We start from the raw sequence: 15,539 nt of genomic DNA, 5'->3' as shown, positions 1-15,539 counted from the left end.
CGTCTCGGTCCCAAAACCAGGACAGAAACCAGACTGAAATAATAATAATAATAATAATAATTTATTATTTATACCCCGCCCATCTGGCTGAGTTTCCCCAGCCACTCTGGGCGGCTCCCAATCAGTGTTAAAAACAATACAGCATTACATATTAAAAACTTCCCTGAACAGGGCTGCCTTAAGATGTCTTCTGAATGTCAGGTAATTCTTTATCTCTTTGACATCTGATGGGAGGGCGTTCCACAGGTCGGGCGCCACTACCGAGAAGGCCCTCTGCCTGGTTCCCTGTAGCCTCACTTCTCGCAATGAGGGAACCACCAGAAGGCCCTCGGCGCTGGATCTCAGTGTCCGGGCTGAACGATGGGGGTGGAGATGCTCCTTCAGGTATACAGGACCGAGGCCGTTTAGGGCTTTAAAGGTCAGCACCAACACTTTGAATCGTGCTCGGAAACGTACTGGGAGCCAGTACGAAATGGATCTAAAAGCCGATGTTTCCTCCAGAAACCTACCAAGCTGTTCAGCAACCGCTCTCTCAATTACCTTACCCAGATATGGAAAATTTGAAACTGGGCGGTAACTGGATAGGTCTAAGGGATCTACTGAAGTTTTCTTTAAGAGTGGACATACCACTGCTTCCTTCAGTTCCCCTGGGAATGTCCCTGTGTCAAGGGACAAATTAATAATTTCAACCAGGGGGGTCCGCGCAACATCTGGACACTCCCTAATCAGCCAAGACGGGCACGGATCAAGGAGGCAGGTGGTGGGCCTACTAACTTGGAGGAATCTATCCACATCAGCAGGGAGTATTCGATCGAAATGGTCCAACACTGGACCTGAAGTCAGTTGAGGGGCCTCCAGTTCAGTCACTGTATCTAAATTGGCAGGGAGGTCACGGCGGAGCAACAGGACTTTCTCTGCAAAAAAGCTCGCGAATGCCTCAGAGTTGTGGGTCGAATTTGTGCTTAAATTTGGTTGTCCTCCTAAGGATGTTATTGATCTAATTATTCTAAAAAGTTGTGTTGGGCCAGAGCTAGCGGATGCAATGGAAGCTGCAAAGTAAGATTTCTTAGCAGCTTTCATAGCCATCTCATAGGCTTTCATAAGCGTCCTATAAGATGTTCTTGAGGCTCCGTCACGAGTCCGTCGCCATACTCGCTCTAACCGTCTGAGATCCCGCTTCATTTTCCGGAGCTCCTCAGTAAACCAAGGGGCCCGGTTTCAACGGGGTTGCAGAGGGTGCTTAGGCGCGATCTCATCAATGACTGCCAAGAGCCGGTTATTCCAGTCCTCAACAAGGTCCTCTAATGAGTCGCCAGGAGGAGCAGGGTCCCGCAAGGCTTGTCGGAATCTATAAGGATCCATCAGTTTTCGTGGACGAGCCACGCGAGCAGGGGAGTCATTCATTTTGCAAAATCTGCGTTTGATAATATTGTAATCAAATGATTGATCTGCAAATGTACCTGAGTTCTGATGTCTTTGATTCATGTTGGGGGGTAAAAAATGCTCAAAGTCTTTTCAGGGTTGTTTAACCATGTATAGGGGAGGAATGATGCAAGAATATGAAATACATTGTAGGGGGGAAAACACTGAAGTCTTTCTCTGGGTCTTTTAGGTCATAAAAAGAAAGGGCATCTAAGGTTTTTTTTAATTGAATATATATGAATATGATTCATAGCCGACGTTCCATTTTCTTTTTTGACATTTGCGTATTTGCTCCCCTGCCCCCCAAAACACAAAATGTGAAATGAGAAAAATGATCAATAATTATTGAACATAAGCAGAAATGAAAATAAATAGTTTTTCCTTTACAAGATTCTGATGCTTTGGGAAATGTAAACAAATGTGCAGAAATAATTGGTGTGTTGATTTGTAGCACTGTGATATGTAGATAGTTTGCTTTTCATAGGATGCATTTTCCATTAAGGCTGTAGGTAGAAATAATTGATTTTCAAGGAAGTGCATGGCTTGTAGAGAAGTGTTTTGGTTTGTGGGATTTTAATATGGCAAGGAAGGAAAGTTACTACTGTTTATATATCATAGGGTTCTGGAAGGTTCAAATTACATATGTCTCACAGGGAGAATACTTGTAATGAACAAGATGCTTTGGCAAAATGTAGGTCTGTCTTCTGAGAGTACAAACACTAAGAACTGAAAAGCTAATGCTAATGGTTTTCAACAGACTGTACAACCAATAAAGAATATAAGGGTAACCCTCCCATTTATATGCGTTCAGTATGTGTGTGGCCACACATACACACATCACTCCAAACCAGCAAGTGACCCAAAAATGTCACAAAATGGTGGGGGTGGAGCAGCGTGTCTGCAGTCTTTTTCAATGGTGTTTCAAATATATGTGATTTCATTGATGCTCACGTTGCCTCAGAACATAACCCCCATGTAAATGGGGGGTTGCCTGTATTTAAAATGTAGAATTGTAGCCAACAAATTTGTCCTGTTACCACAAGGACTTCTGTCTTTGCAATGGGACTTCCTCTTCCTCTGCTCTTCTTACATGCCCCCTCGAACTACTCCAGAAGGTTGAGGGTGCCCACAAAACAGATTTGAGTGTTTGTTTGAAAGGGTGCACAGGAAGAAGAGAGGAAAAGGAAGCCGCATTGTGCAGGCAGAAGACCTTGTGCTAATGGGATTACTTCACTGCATACAACAAGCTTTTGAATTGAAAGAAAAATGCATTTTATTACATTTATGGGAAAATGCAAAAATTGAAACCACCCTGTCCCTATATTTTCTGATTATGTATGTCACAAATTGGGCTTGAATGCATGGGTAGTCATTTGGCTTTGTGCTATGATGAAACATCATGATCCATGCTGCATCCTTCCTTACAGCTGTGAAGCAGACCTCATAGCTCTTGGAATGGAAGTCATGACCCCTCCCATTTTGTGTTTCACTGTTTCACCCCATATTCCTATAGTACAGGCAGTTGACCCTAAATATACCACAGGTATACTTGGGAGCAAGTGTCTGCAGTCAAAGATCAATAAAGCGTGTTTCCCCATTCCTGACTGAGAGGTTTTGCAACTTGAAAGCCTGCAGTTCTTGGACACTGGAAGTACATCCTTTTCCCTCGACAAGATCCCATCATTCAGGCCATGGAGTTTGCTGTGAAAATAGCAAATGGTTTCCTTAATTAAAACAGCAGCTTGCAAACAGAATAAATCCATATGTGGGGGAAAAAATCATATCATGAAGGGACTATTAAGCATGAATATAAATCCCCCTTAGTTACAAAGAAAGAACTCCATATCTTGTAGAAGTACTGAAAATACACTTCTGGAATTTCAATGGGACTGTTATGAATATGTGTGAAGCGCGATGAAGTGCTATATTACAATTCCTTGAATTGCTGTGGTGATGTTCTGGCATCTTTCAATCAGAGGTTATGTTAAGAAGAGCATCTCAGGTTACCAGACTCTCAAGTTAATGTATTTGACATTTCCCCTAAGGGGCTACATAAAATATTCCCACCTCTTTATGAATTAAGGAACATAAGAAAATGCCAGGGTTCTCAAATAAAAGGCAGTAACATTCAGGTATACATATAAATAATTTTAAAGTACTTGTTCTAGCGTTCACCCTTATTTAAGTACAGTGTTTGTTTACCATGGGATTATAAGACTAGCAGAGGGAGCAGTTTGCCATGCTTTGCAAGAAAAGATGCAGGCAAGTAATCTAGAATTAAATTGTGAATGACTTTTCTTGAGTATGATAACAAGCTGAGGAGAATGCTCTCAACTATCCACACAGCGATCCTTTAAAGGAAGGACTAGTTTGGAGTACACAGCCAGATCACTATCCTGCTATCAGGCTGGTTTTTTCCATAAGCCTATTTCAAAGTAGTGAGAGAAAGGAGTAGAAGAAGATAGCATTTTAGGAACAGTCAGCAACCATTGCTGTTCACCATCTCCTAGGCTTTTCCTCTAGGATGCTAGCAACCCATGTAACCATCCCAAACTTTTGAGTGACCTATCATTTCCCATCTCATAAGGAAATGCTGCTGTGGACGTTGCTTTTTTTTACTATTCCTCACTTCAGCCAGAGGAATAGAAGGTTACCTTTGTTCTCTCTCGTGTTCTCTCGTGTTCTCTAGCTGTATGCCACACCTTCTTCTGTAAAATAAGACCCAATCTCTCACATAGATTAAGACTTGCTTTACAAAATTCCAGGTGACATGATAATATAATGTATGGTGCTTTTGATGACAACTGGGTGCAATGGTCTGTGCAAGATCCTGTATGACAGGTATGAGGAAGCTATGGCCCTCCAGATGTTGTTGAACTCTTAATTCCTGCCATGTTATAACAGAAATTAGTATTGTTATTGGCAAACAGGTCACTTTGGATCCGAAATTACGTCTTTTATTCATTTTTGATGGTGCTAATGTCAATATTATTTGTCAGGAATTTTATATCTTCTGGTCGCCGCTCATTTGGTGATTTCTCAAGGATTGAAGGATGCAACTTGTTACTCTTTGGACTTAGGGTTTTAAAAAGTTGTGTTTATTGCTATCTCTGAATAACTGACCCATGAGATACATGTCGCCAGGGGCAGCATGGACCCCTCAGACATTGGATCTGTTTGGGGGCTGTTTGTGATTTATATGACTAAGCAATTTCATGGTTGTCACATTGCTACTAAATATTATTTTATCTGGTGAGGTTTATGAATACTTGATAAATTTTGTTTAAATATGAAACTTGTATCCCACTATAGAATATATTTTATATTATTCATTTTTTAACTTTAAAAAAGCATGTACTTTTATTCTCCTTGCCTTTATGACTATTTTTATGGTGTATTTTACTTTGTTGTTTCATTTGCAAATATTATTTTTAATAATAATAAAAAGCTTCCCTTTCATGGCACCTTAAATTAATTGCCAGGTACAGTTGCCTCACTCTTCTTAATAATAAGGCCAGCACTGAGCTGTACTAATGAAAACTTGTCTGTCCAGCATGAAGGTTTCCTTATCAAAATAGTTTCACTGGATTTACAAGATGAGTATAGTGGTCATAATGTTTATATAAAAATAGACTTTTGGTTCTCATTTGATTGAAATATCCTGACTATGCCAGTGAGAGAGACTGTGCGCATCTCTGTTTTTGATGGTATTATCAATGGCTGATCAAGACAAAGGCAGGTGCTACAAGAATGAGCCTGTATGATCTGCTGAGGGAAACCTGGTTTGGATGTTCAACGAAGTACAGATGAAATTGGTGCCACGCAAAGATCACAAAATGGGATTTCTACAGAGTAGCACTAGAAACATAAATGTTACGAAAGGCAGATACCTTTGGGATATGATAGGCCACAGACTTCCATGTAATCTATTACTCCCACTGATAAAAACCTTTTGATTTGTGGGTTAAACCTTGAGGCTCTGCAAGTAACCTCATAAATATGCTAATCTGGTGAAATCAAGTAAAGCACAAGCACTATTGCAAAAACACAGTTTTTATTATTCCATAGCTTCCATAGTTTTATAGCACTAGCTTCATTCATAAAAATAACATTTGAAAAATTGCTGTCTTTATATTTTGGAAACTGCTTTACCCTTTCCTTGGCATCTCACCAATGTCATGCAGATTTTCCAAATGCATTAAGCCTGCAACTTACGAATATTTAACTTGTGTGTATTCAGTCTTATGTGCATAGCATTTTTAAAAAATAAAATAAAACAGGCAGGGTTCTGGGATGAAAGACATTGGCAATCCCATCTCCCATTTAATCCAATAGGTTTTGACTTTACACAATTTTGACTTTAGATGTGATCTGTGGAATGTAACCTCCGTAATTTGCAGGCTTAGTGTAGAATTATGAATGATTTCAATATTCAGGTAAAAAACTCATTTTAACTTTCTACATTTCCCAACCAACCTTTTCCAAACTGCAAGAACGCTTTGACAATTTGATTTTTAAAAGAGAGAGTTATATGTGTATTAAAAACCCCACATGTGATTGTTACCACTTTTATTAGGTCACTGCAGCAAACCATTTGTTTAATAATCCTGCTCTAGGATAGCTAGAAATTATATATACATGTACACACAAACACACATATTTATATATAGTGCCTGCAAGGGTAAACATTTTGAACTTTGTATGGGTCTTCCAGCACTGTATGTTATGGAATATTTTTAAACAAATATAAAACTCATCAGTTACTTAAATGCAGTAGTAGGCTATAATAATGGAGGATTGTGTCTGTGGGTTCTGTTTTATAACTAAATTGTTTCTATGAAGAATGATTTCCATTTGTAAGCATTCAGACACCAGTCTGGGATTGCAATCAGGCCCTGGTGTGCTAATGTTCCTGTCAGCTTCAGAGCACCAGGGCCTAAGCACTTCTGGCATCATGAAACAGAGGCCTGGGAGGGGGGGACCCACTTTGCACCTTACTTTTGGTCCTACTGAGAAAACTGATGTGGTATGTAGAGTGTCCTACTATGATGGGGAAAACCAGGGTTCAAACCCTTTCATAATAGTTATGCTCGCTAGGGGACCACTTAGTTGGTCACTAGAGCCCTTTTCAAATTAACTGTCTCCTCTTGTGCAGCAAACACATTGAAGGGGACTCTACCTTTAAAGGTAAAGGACCCCTGTATGGTTAAGTGCAGTCAAAGGCAGCACTCATCTCACTGAGGCTGAGGGAGCCAGCGTTTGTCCGCAGACAGCTTTCCTGGTCATGTGGCCAGCATGACTTAAACTGCTTCTGGCACATGGAACACCATAACAAGCGCCAAAGGACACGAAAACATTGTTTACCTTCCTGTCACAGCAGTACCTATTTATCTGCATGCACTGGTATGCTTTCAAACTGCTAGGTTGGCAAAAGTTGGGACAGAGCAACGGGAACTCACTCCTTCACGCAGATTCAAACTGCCGATCTACCTTTACCTCTACCTTTAATCCCACATTGACTGTCATCCATGAGTTCCCCAATATCTATCTGATGGATGTGATATGTGAAAACAGAACCTGCCATAGGTTCTTCACCCAGATGGGAATCTTTGAATGTTCAGCATTTGTGATAATGTAGAGAGCATTTGTCTCTTTTTCAGATGTTGCTCCAAACATGTTGAGGTGGGTCAGTAGATGCTGTTTCACTTCCCCTCCTACACATTCTCCATACCTGTGGAAGGCATTTGCCTAAAAAGGGTTTATTTCAACCTCAAAAAATGGGACGCAAGGGCAGTAGCACAGCTTAAAACAGTACTTTTTATGACTGGCTTATGGAGCACCACAAGGTATTTTGTGTGGTCCCCCATCCACTCTGTTGCACCTGGTGGGAACTCTGCTCTACTCTGTTGAGAATAGATACCACAGAGATCACCCTCCCATTTACCATGTGTCTCAGATTTAATACAGAGCTGGTGGATGTGTCTATACACGTACACATATTTCAGCTGGAAATCAAACACTGAGGAAGAAGAAGCTCCACAACCTGCAACATGGCAAGGCATTTTTAATACTAGCCCATATTAGTGTCATGTGTTCTTAAATGAGTTCTTATTAATTGGATATTTCACATATAGTGAATTTTATTTTAGGTAAAACGAGGCAGGAAATTGTAATTTGTTCTTTTCCTGTTCCTCCAAATGAAAATGCCACATAACATTTTTTCATTTGCCTCTTGTATCTAATTGTTGTCTCTTGTATTTCTAAAGTTGAAAGTTTGTCTTAGTCAGAAGGGGTGTTACTTGTTTTCCTTGGGAAAATATAGCAGACAATTGACACTAAAATGTGTTAATCTTAAGACTTTGTCAATACCAACTCCTTCTACGACAGAACATGCATTTTGGCTCTGTGGGAGTGCATAATAATTTTATCCAGGAAGAAATTCAATTACAATTTTTGATGATACTGTAAGAAGTAAGAATTTTATAGAGTTTAAGTATCCATATCAGCACTCTCCAGGCAGTTTACTTTGCATTGTGCCCGACCGTATCATATTAAATATGTCATCAGGGCTCAGTGATTAGTAACCCCTCTGCTAAAGTTTTACTGTCTTTTTTGTTTTTCCTATTTATAATTTCTTAATTTATTAACAATGAAAAATGAAAGAATGTAATTAATGAATGTGAAAAGATTTTTTTTTGCTGTCATAACTGGTGCTGGCAGAAACATGTATTTTAGTGTGGAGGAAATAAAAACCTAGTCATCGAGAAGTATTGGAAGGTTTAGAGCAGGCTTCCTCAACCTCGGCCCTCCAGATGTTTTTGGCCTACAACTCCCATGATCCCTAGCTAGCAGGGCCAGTGGACAGGGATGCTGGGAATTGTAGTCTCAAAACATCTGGAGGGCCGAGGTTGACGAAGCCTGGTTTAGACTTTTTGTGGATTGGAGTCATTTATTGTAAATCTGAAGTTTGAAATCTGGCTTATCATGCTTAACTTCCCTTAACTTAATTTGTGATCATGCCTGTGAGCATGTACTTCACATTTATGATGGTCTGAATTACCATAGTATAGGACTGTGAGACTGTGGGCAGGAAGCTGAAGGGTTTTGGGGCACAAGTGGGTTTCTTCATCACTCCTTCCTGCTGAAGGTTGTGGACCAGGAAGAGAGAGGAGAATACTGGAAGTAAATCACTGGCCGCACAGGTGGTGTTGTCATGAAAGGTTTGGCTTCATAGAATCATAGAGTTGTAGAGTTGAAAGGGACCACGAGGGTCATTTAGTCCACCCCCTGAAATGCAGGCACCCTTTTGCTCAATGTGGGGCTTGAACCCACGATCTTGAGATTAAGTGTCTCATGCCTTACTGACAAGGTCTCCACTTCCTTGAGGAAGGACATCTGGTAAGAGATGGTGTGGCAGACAGCAGAGCCAGACCAGTGTCCGGTGATGCAGTCCCTCAGAAATTCCACCAGAGTGCTGGAGCCTCTCTATGATTAAGCTACCAAGACAGCTAGCCAGAGCAGGGGGCAGGAGAGAGAATAAGACAAGCAGTTTCTGAGGGAGTTTCTTAAATTAGGGATAGAGAAGGAAAGAGCTGGAGTTTGACAGGGACAGAGATAGGACTTGATTTGAAAAGTGAGGTAGGGATTAGGATAGGATTTGACTGAGGGAGAAATGGTTCTGATTTGAGTTTAACATCCACACTGAGGAGACTATCTATAGCACTATATGTAAAGGAAATTTATACTTGTGAAGAGGTCCATGGAAGGCTGATTCAGAGTACATGAGTGAAAATTGTAGGGGAGGGAAACAACAGTGACCTTACTGTGTGTTTCTGCTATAGACTTCCAAGCCAGACTGAAAATTTGGGTGATGCCTTCCTAGAGGAGATTACGAAACATTAAAAAAGAGGGATTTGGTATTGACCGAGGCTCTGAGATTACACCCACAAGCTTCTTCAGTAATCTATACATCATTTATTCATTAATAGTGTATTTGGTCGCCTTTTGATATGATGAAAATTCACATGCTTACCTGCTTATGAAATAACTGAGGTTAAAATATTTTCATATGTCTACCGTGGTATAATCAACTGGACTGTGATTATTGATTGCAGTAGTTTTCCTTGATAATATATTTGTGTATGTGTGTAATGAACAATTCAAATGAATGCTGATACCATAAATGAAAATTATTATCATCATGCAGAATGTAAAACCTCCTTCAACAAATGGCTTTTTAATAATATAACTATGATAGAACTCTGTTGGAAATTGTTTATATTTTATCTGTATTTTATCTTCCCATTTAAAACTAGTACTCTGAAGAAACCCTACAGACTGAAATATATGTCTTACATCATTGGTTTATGTAGCCCCAAATGGTCCCTCCTGTCTAATGACAGATCTCCAAAGCCTTAGGCAGAGGTCTTTTCTAGTTCTACTACCTGATACTGGTTTTTAACTGGGGAAAATTATTTCTGCAAGTCACGTGTGTTTCTTTGGCTGTTTTCATGAAGCTGTAAGCCAGAGCTTTCCAAACTGTGTGTCGTGACTCGTTAGTGTGTCAGCTGCAGTGTGTAGGTGTGTTGCGGGAATGTTCCCCACACTCCTCCCAGGGCTTCAAAGGAGTTAGCTTAATCTCTAGTTTGCTAGTAAAACTGAATTACTGTGTCGCGAAATGATGCATGTCTAAAAAGTGTGTCACCGACATTAAAAGTTTGGAAAGCTCTGCTGTAAGCCATAAACCATAGCTTACCACGCACAAGCAAATCACTCACTTTTCATTCACGGCATGAGGAAGAGAAGGAGCCGCCACTGGAGCTGAGCCGCACTCAGCTCCGTGCTTTGCCTCCATGTTTTTTGGGCATGGGGGATGGCAAAAGGACTCAGCCCCCAGGAGCTGGCGCCCTTGGTCCCAGGTAAGCCCCTGAGCTTAATGATTTCATCCATGATAAATTACCGTATTTTTTGCTCTATAAGACTCACTTTTTCCCTCCTAAAAAGTAAGGGGAGATTTGTGTGCGTCTTATGGAGCGAATGCAGGCTGCGTAGCTATCCCAGAAGCCAGAACAGCAAGAGGGATTGCTGCTTTCACTGCGCAATGATCCCTCTTGCTGTTCTGGCTTCTGAGATTCAGAATATCTTTTTTCTTGTTTTCCTCTTCCCAAAACTAGGTGCGTCCTGTGGTCTGGAGCGTCTTATAGAGCGAAAAATACGGTAGTCTCTGCCTGACACTGTGTTGCAACATCTAACATCCCGTGATACTATTATCTGTGGAAAGTGAAATTATGAAGAATTAAATGTATTCCGTACTTGAATTAACAATAATTTCCAGAGGTTTGTTCTATAGGGCACATGAGTTGGGAGACAGGAGAAAAGACTTAAAGCCCCATCCACTCACTTTCCCTCTCCCTCCCTTCCGCCCCCATCCATTCTTCTTTTCTGTTGTGTCATTCAGACTGCAAAACTGAGAACAGGTATTATTTTATTGTTACTCTGTGTAAAAAATAAACTGGGAGCCTTTTTTGACTGAATAGTGGGAAATAATGCTTCAATTAAATAAATAATCAAGCCACTTTCATTAGGAAAAAAGTTGAGGTGCAGAAGCCGATGCAGTATTTAATAATCCCCCCAAAATTGCTGTGCACAAAATGTGATGCTAAGAAGGTACGCAAGGAAATATGGTGGCAATGCAGGAAAAGAAACAGATTAGGATTAGAATATTTGGTTGTGGTGCAACAAGGTAGTAAATTATTCCATGACTATCACCTTTAAGTGGAAATATGCTCATGTAAGCAACTTGTGCAGTACTTTTTTGCAAAGTAATTGAAAACAGAATTACTGAAAGTTCTGCATATATACTACAATACATTGAACCAGGTTGACTCTAGGGATATCATTAGCTGGTGCAGTTTTATTTTTGTTTTTTAAATGTTAAATATGTATTGAAAGTAGTTTTTTTAAAAAACCAACAACTAAGGATGTGTTGCAAAGAGAAGACTGTTGTTGTTTAGTCGTTTAGTCGTGTCCGACTCTTCGTGACCCCATGGACCAGGCACTCCTGTCTTCCACTGTCTCCCGCAGTGGACTCATGTTTGTAGCTTTGAGAACACTGTCCAACCATCTCATCCTCTATCGTCCCCTTCTCCTTGTGCCCGCAATCTTTCCCAACATCAGGGTCTTTTCCAGGGAGTCTTCTCTTCTCATGAGGTGGCCAAAGTATTGGTGCCTCAGCTTCACGATCTGTCCTTCCAGTGAGCACTCAGGGCTAATTTCCTTAAGAATGGATTTCCTTAAGAAAGAGAAGACTAGTGTAAGCTATTTTGAACCTTCCAAGAGACCTACATTCAACCATGGTTTGGAAATCTGTAATTGTCAACTGTCTGTTAAATCCAGTCTGCAGCAAGAAGAGTAGAGCACTATTTTTTGAAAATGGCTCTGTGCATTCAGATGAACCTGGGAGCAGAACTTGCCTGTATTGCCATTTGCATGCATGCCTATTGTTCTTCATCTAGCAAGAAAGCTATATGTAGAAGCCTCTTTTCATGTGTTGGATTGAAATATTTTACAAGCTTCTTGTATCCCATTTTCTAAAATGTAGTGATCAAAGACAAATGTCAGGTTTAAGATTTCAGTGTTCAATGATGTAAGCTGGGACGGGAGGAGATGGCCAAGGGTAATGGGGTGTGTGATATCACAGAAGAAAAAATGTGTCCTTTCACAAAATCAGAGGTTTTGAGGAAGTGGGGGCTGCATGCGGTGCTGGCTGGGAGAGACTACGCTGAGAAACTGGGGAACATGACTGGCTGCTGCTTGGTAACCAAGCTTGCTGAAGTTATGAGATGAGCAACAAGAAACACTCTTAGAATGTAGTGTTCTGAACTTCCTGCATAAAAACCCAGGTTGTAAATATGTGTAAAATAAACCATATTTCTTAAAGACACTAGCCTCCAGTGTGTCTCATTCCAAAGGAACAAAAACCCTGGTTAAGTGCCAGGACCCCTGGCATTTTGCTATTGCTTGGCAAAATTAGGGTGGCGTGTAACAATATATTTGTTTTTTCACAATTATATTATTTGCTTTGTACTAATTTAACAATCTTAATTAACCAGCATAAAATATGTTTTGTGTTTTGTCACCAGTATTCCCTCTTTCCCTGCCATGATTATAAGCCCGTACCCCTGAATTATTTCCCCAAATATCCTTCCAAATTCAGGCAAAAACAAAAGACTAGCCCTCATATTATTCCTAAGTAAGTGTGCAAAGGATTGTAGCCTTAATATTATAACATATTGCTATTAAAATTATGTTCTTACCCAAGTAAAATACAGTACCGTATATTGAATTGGGCTTAGGTTTGTATATAATACATTCATGTTTCCAGTCCATCCAGCTCTTAATCTGAAGTTAAGATATTAGGCAGGACAAGTTTGTTTGTTTGATAAAATGTATACACCACTTGATTGTAAAAAAAAACAAAAAAAAAACAAAAAACACCTCTCAAAATGGTTAGACTTGATGGATTGGTAACATAATTTGCTTACATAATGTAGGCCTTAGAAAATGATGTATATTATCAACAACAGGTTGACTTCAGCCATTCTGCTTTCATTTAACCAACTAGAAAGAACACCTTTGTCTAAAGTAGCCTCAGTAAAAAATGACCATGTTTTCCCCCCCACTTTCTTTCTCTTTTCAGATCGCATTTTCACAACACAATACCATCATGGACCTGGTACAGTTTTTTGTTACCTTCTTCAGGTAAATTTTACACTGTCAACAATTCTACAATTGATATATGCAAAGTTATGTGATGTTCAAACTTGGATATTTTACCCCTTTTGTATAATTCTTAAAAACATTATAGACTACACAGTCTACATTATGCAGGTACTGAAGTACCACAGCTCCCCTCCCCCCCCCCCGCCCCTGTTTGGGTGATTTGACTTGTGAATAGTCACACTCACATTCTGACGGCTGTCTTCCCATATTTAAGGTTAAGTATTTTTTCAAACATGTGAAACTGGAATCATAACAAGTATGTATTACATGGCTCACTTCTTGATTATCTCATACTTTTCTTTGCTTGTTGTGCTCTTATTTGGGTTTGATTGCAAGCTTTTATTTCCTGAATGGTGAGCCTCCTTTCCGGAAAGGAGCTTAAACTAGGGGTGAACCAAAATGGCCACTTCCAATCTCCCACCCTATTTGCGGATAGTAATTTTTGGCTGTTTCCAGTTTCATTTGGGGGAGCCAAACCACTTAAGGGAGGGAGCTTACGGTTGTGGCTGAGAGCTGCTTGGTTTGTCTTTCTCTTCTTCTCTTAATAGCTATTAAAGCCCTGACTTTGCTGGCAGCTTTTGCAGCAGAGTAGCAAGAGGACTTGAACGGATGTTACTCCCTTCTTCCTCTGCCCCCTCTGCAATTGTAACCTCCTTCCATTCCCCCAAATCATTTCTCCCTTTTTCTGTTTTGATGAACCAATGAGTAGTTATAAACCATTACTATGATTGGTACTAACATATTTTAACCATGATGAAGTCATGTGGGGGGAATTAGTATGAGAGAGCAGGAAAGCACATAGTGCAGCAGCTTACTCTAGACCTCTTATCCATAGATTGTTATCTGCACCAGTCCAATGAGCCCTTTGAATCTGCTTTGGTTCTGTTTACACACACACACATCCAATATATATGTGAGTAAATCTTATTTCACAGTTCATTTTGGGAACAAACAAGGGATTGCAGATAATGGATAATAATCAACTAAGACACACTTAAATTACTTGTCTATTGATTTAAATGGGTCCATTCTGAGTATGAGCAATATTGGATGCCACCATTTAGCTTCAAAGACTGTATGACAAGTATAAACCCTTGGCTATTAAGTTTTCACTAATAACTTTTTATTTTGCATATCATGTATTTTCAAATAGAGTGAAAATACTACAATAACTCCAAAATGCATTTCAACTTGGTTTAAATGTTCATTTATGTTTTAGATTTTACATTATGAACAATTACACATGTCACTTGTCCAGAGTAAGTGGAATTTATAGCCTCAGTTGTGCAAATGTCCTTGACATTTCATTCCACACGGAAAGCTCTTTCATTAAACACTCCATCCCCCTTTGACTCACTGCTCTCCTATCCCAATCAATGAAATGGTAGAGCAAAAAAAGGGGTTCTGTAATTCTTTTTAGCTTGATTCTTGGCAATGGCTTAACAGATTTACATTCTACCATTTGTGAGTCTCTGGGACAGATATTTATTATTAATGCATCTGTGAGTCTGATGGAAATAAGTGTTTTGACAGTTAATAAGTTGGCTTAATGTAACTAATAAAGCCGTTTCCTTAAAACAAAACAGAAACACTTGTATATATTAGCTTTCTCATACATTTTTTTGAGAGTGGGGGCTTGATACTCAGAGCCTGAAATCCTGTTGTTTGCCATCCATTTTCTCATAGCAGTCTTACTTGGGAATGAGCAATTAACATTTATTTGCTTGGAATGCCAAGATAGCTTGCATCCCTCAGGTATTCCCTGGAGCTCCTTTAGAGGTGCATTTTCTCGGCAGCTGTGTAGGAATGGTTCCCTACCAGCACCTTTTATATACTGTGTTCTTTTATGACTTGCAACAGGGATCTTATATTGGCTTGTGTATATTTTCTTTGTTCTTCCTTACAGCTTTGAGGAAATAATGTTTAAATAAGTTATAGAATTTGAAGCTGCTTCTTCCTTTTGCTTAGGACAGGCCCAAGGCTGCCAAGTGTGAATTATGAGATTGTGCCCACCCCGCTTTATTCCATGTACAGAATCGAACTAGACTAGTAGTTGAATGTTACTTCAACTTTGCTAATACACTGCTTAGGGGACATGGGGCAGGCCATGGTGCGCACACACAGATCTGTTTTTCAACACCTCTTCTGCTCCTCACATCCCAGCAACTATTGCCTGGGGCAGCCACCTCACTCTGCCTAATGGTTGGGCCAGCCCTGTACAGACTCTTCACTGTAGTTATTTGTTGCTTTTAATGTAATGCACCTATCTCCCATACTGGTCATCTTGGACCTGGGTGGCATTAGCACTGTCTAGGGATCCAAGACAGGAACTTTAC

The 15,539-nt window shown here is 40.0% G+C and overlaps 1 protein-coding gene across 3 annotated transcripts in view; it reads left to right on the top strand.

Annotated features, from left to right (window-relative positions):
- Positions 1-15,539, top strand: part of ATRNL1 (attractin like 1) — a 512,979-nt gene that overhangs the window by 244,216 nt on the left and 253,224 nt on the right. For all 3 annotated transcript variants that reach the window (XM_079976622.1, XM_079976621.1, XM_079976623.1), the window contains exon 25: positions 13,121-13,182. In XM_079976622.1, coding sequence (XP_079832748.1) covers positions 13,121-13,182 — 62 coding nt within the window. The remainder of the gene's footprint in view (positions 1-13,120; positions 13,183-15,539) is intronic.

This window comes from Podarcis cretensis (genome assembly GCF_951804945.1).
Source record: "Podarcis cretensis genome assembly, chromosome: 5".
NCBI lineage: Eukaryota > Metazoa > Chordata > Lepidosauria > Squamata > Lacertidae > Podarcis > Podarcis cretensis.
Note: the sequence above shows the minus strand (reverse complement) of the source record. Positions and strands in the feature narration are given on the sequence as shown.